The sequence below is a fragment of the Egretta garzetta genome, unplaced genomic scaffold, assembly GCF_000687185.1.
Source record: "Egretta garzetta isolate BGI_Z169 unplaced genomic scaffold, ASM68718v1 scaffold382, whole genome shotgun sequence".
Taxonomy (NCBI): domain Eukaryota; kingdom Metazoa; phylum Chordata; class Aves; order Pelecaniformes; family Ardeidae; genus Egretta; species Egretta garzetta.
The window spans coordinates 158,391-160,944 of NW_009258793.1; the positions used below are offsets into that span (position 1 = coordinate 158,391).

At 64.1% G+C, this 2,554-nt stretch overlaps 2 protein-coding genes across 2 annotated transcripts in view; both read right to left on the reverse strand.

The window, feature by feature from the left end:
- The window catches only part of DDX41 (DEAD-box helicase 41), a 7,461-nt gene extending 6,672 nt beyond the window's left edge, over positions 1 to 789 (reverse strand). Inside the window, exon 1 of the mRNA XM_009649590.2 lies at positions 619 to 789. Coding sequence (XP_009647885.2) covers positions 619 to 776 — 158 coding nt within the window. The 5' untranslated portion in view covers positions 777 to 789. The remainder of the gene's footprint in view (positions 1 to 618) is intronic.
- Positions 790 to 819: 30 nt separating this feature from the next.
- Positions 820 to 2,554, reverse strand: part of FAM193B (family with sequence similarity 193 member B) — a 4,668-nt gene continuing 2,933 nt past the window's right edge. The window contains exons 4-6 of the mRNA XM_035889288.1: positions 2,338 to 2,533; positions 1,704 to 1,940; positions 820 to 1,170 (exon numbers count right to left, since the gene is read on the reverse strand). Coding sequence (XP_035745181.1) covers positions 820 to 1,170; positions 1,704 to 1,940; positions 2,338 to 2,533 — 784 coding nt within the window. The remainder of the gene's footprint in view (positions 1,171 to 1,703; positions 1,941 to 2,337; positions 2,534 to 2,554) is intronic.

Here is a 2,554-nt window from a genome sequence, read left to right on the forward strand (position 1 = left end):
TGGCAGGGCTCGGCCCCCAGGGGCTGTCCTCTCACCTCTTGAAATACTCCACTTCTCTGTCAGTCTCATCCATCTCCGCCCCGTCCAGGTCCTTGGGCAGGAACACGTCGTCTGGCAAAGCAGAGGGGCAGAGAGGGGGTTCAGGGCTGCCAGGGGGCAAGGGAGACGGGCAGGGGGCTGGCAGCTGGGGACGAGGGCGCACAGCGGCACTCCCGGCACTCACCGATTGAGGTATTGGATTTCTCAACCTTGTTCCGGCTCTTCCTGCTCTTGCCCTTGGGCTGGGGGGAGCCCCCCAGGGCAGGGGGGGCAGGCAGATGCCGGTCCCCTGCTGCTGGGGCAGGCGGCTGCTGCTGTACGGGCTCCGGCAGCTCTGCTTTGCCCTCTCCCCTCCGGCCTTTCCACTCGCTGCTTCTCTCCTTCTCTGGCCTGGCGCCGCCACAGCCCCAGGGCTGCCCCTTGGTGCTCTCCCCCGGCTCGGCACAGCTGCCCACCCGCTGCAGCTCCAGGGCACCAGCCTTGGAAGGGTGCTTGGTTCCCAGCACCTGCCCCTTCGCACCAGGGCTCTCCAGCCGGGCCAGGCTGCCGGGCACCGTGGCAGCACCCTCCCCTTTCTTTGCCTGCCCGCTCTGCCGCTTGTTCTTCCGCTGCCGGCTCCCAGCAGACACCAGCTCCGGTGGCTCCGGCCCCTTGAGCTGCGGTCCCTCCTTGGGCTCTGGGCTCAGCCCGCTGCCATCCGTGGCAGAGTCCGCAGCCTTGGACTGCACCCAGATCATGCGGGAGAGGCTGGGCACGGCACTGAGGCGCTTCACCACGCCGTTACTTGGCGGGACCCAGGCTGAGCGGGGCCAGGGCCAGGTCTATGTCCTGCAGGTCAGAGGAGCCATTGAGGTGGGAGAGCAGGTTCTTCTGCTCCAGGACAGCTGCCTTCTTGGGGAAGTCATTGACATCCAGGTTGAGGTCGTAGACACTGAAGCTGGCCCGGATGGAGTCCTTGATGGTGTTCTTGATCTCCTGCAGCCGGCTGCTGAGGAAGCTGTTCACCCGCTCCAACTCCAGCTCCGGCCACTCCAGCAGCTTCTCCTCGGCTGGCTCTCTGGCCTGGCTGGCTGCGGGGCTGCGCTCTGCCCGCTTCTGCGCCTCTGCCTCCAGCTGGGCTTTCTCCTTCTCCTGCAACACAGGTGCCATGAGGATCAGGTGGCCTGGGCCACAGAGCCATGGGGCTAGCCAGGCACTGGCTCTGTCAGGCAGCAAACCCAAGGGCTGGCACTGAGCATGGCCCACCCCATCTCTTCCACAGCCCCCAAACTGTCACACATCCTCTGTGGGCACTGCAACAGCTACCACACTGCACACCGGACACCGCTCTGGGCACAAGGCACCAGCACGAGCCATTGCAGCACTGCCTCTCCCCACCACAGTTGCACGGTGTTTGTCAGAGGCAGCACGGAGCAGGTAGGACAGCGCAGCCCAAAGCACTCAAGAGGGCTGGGCCACCCTCTGCAGAACAGAGGCAGGGGAAGCCCCGCATGGAGCCAGGCACTGCTGTCACCTCAGGAGAGAGGACGGCAAAGGACACAGAAGGTCAAGAACCCAAACACATGTGACTGAGAGAAGGCAAAGCCCTGTAAGGGGCACAGCCTTGCCCTGACCTCCCCTCCTGCAGCCTGCCCCAAGCAGCGCTCCCCTTCGCCCAGCCTCACCTTCTTCTTCTGCTTGTGCCGTGCCCGCTTGGCCGCCTTGGCGCTGTTCAAGGGCTTGGGCTCTGTGCTGTTGATGTAGTCAAGCAGCTCATCCACGTTGCGGTGGTCCACAGCGGGCTCTCCTGAGCTGCTGTTGTGCCCCAGCTTCTGGGGCAGCTCCTCTTTCCTCTTGGTGAGGCGCGAACGCAGCTTCTCCCGGATCTCAGCATAGTTACGGCTCGTGGGAGCAGCTGGAGGCTGCGGAAGGCAAGCTCTGTCAGCTGGGTAGGCACAAGAAGCCAGCCCTGGCTCCCCCACCCGTCCCCTACCAACCTCCCCAACCGCTCCCTTCCCCGAGGTCTCTGTGAGACAAGTCAGCACAGCCCCCACTGAACTCTTTTCCACCACGAAGCCACAGGGTTTGCCCAGCTGCGCCAAGCCCCAGGGCTGGGCAGGCGGCTGCGAGTCAGGAGCAAGGGGACCAGCAAGCTGATGAGGCAGGATGGAAACAAAGTGGGGGGATGCACATGCCAGCAGGGAACGGCTGCGGCCAGACCTGCCCACCTCCACACTCTTGGCACAGGGACCATGTAAACATCTTGCCGCAGAGTGGAGCACAAGAACCGGGGTGGCTGCAAACCAGCCCCTCACTCACCGCGTTGTGGCCGAAGAACTCACAGTAGCAGCAGTCACAGAACTTCCCGTCTTTCTGGTTGGTGGAGGAGGAGGTGCAGGAACTTCGCTCCGAGCTGCTGTCCTCATCCTCCCCGAGCCCCTCATCTGCCTCGCACGGCTGAGGCGGGTGGCAGCTTGTACCGTTTGGGAACTTGTGCCCTTTGCAAGAGGGGTCCCTGAGAAGAAGGGGAAAAGGG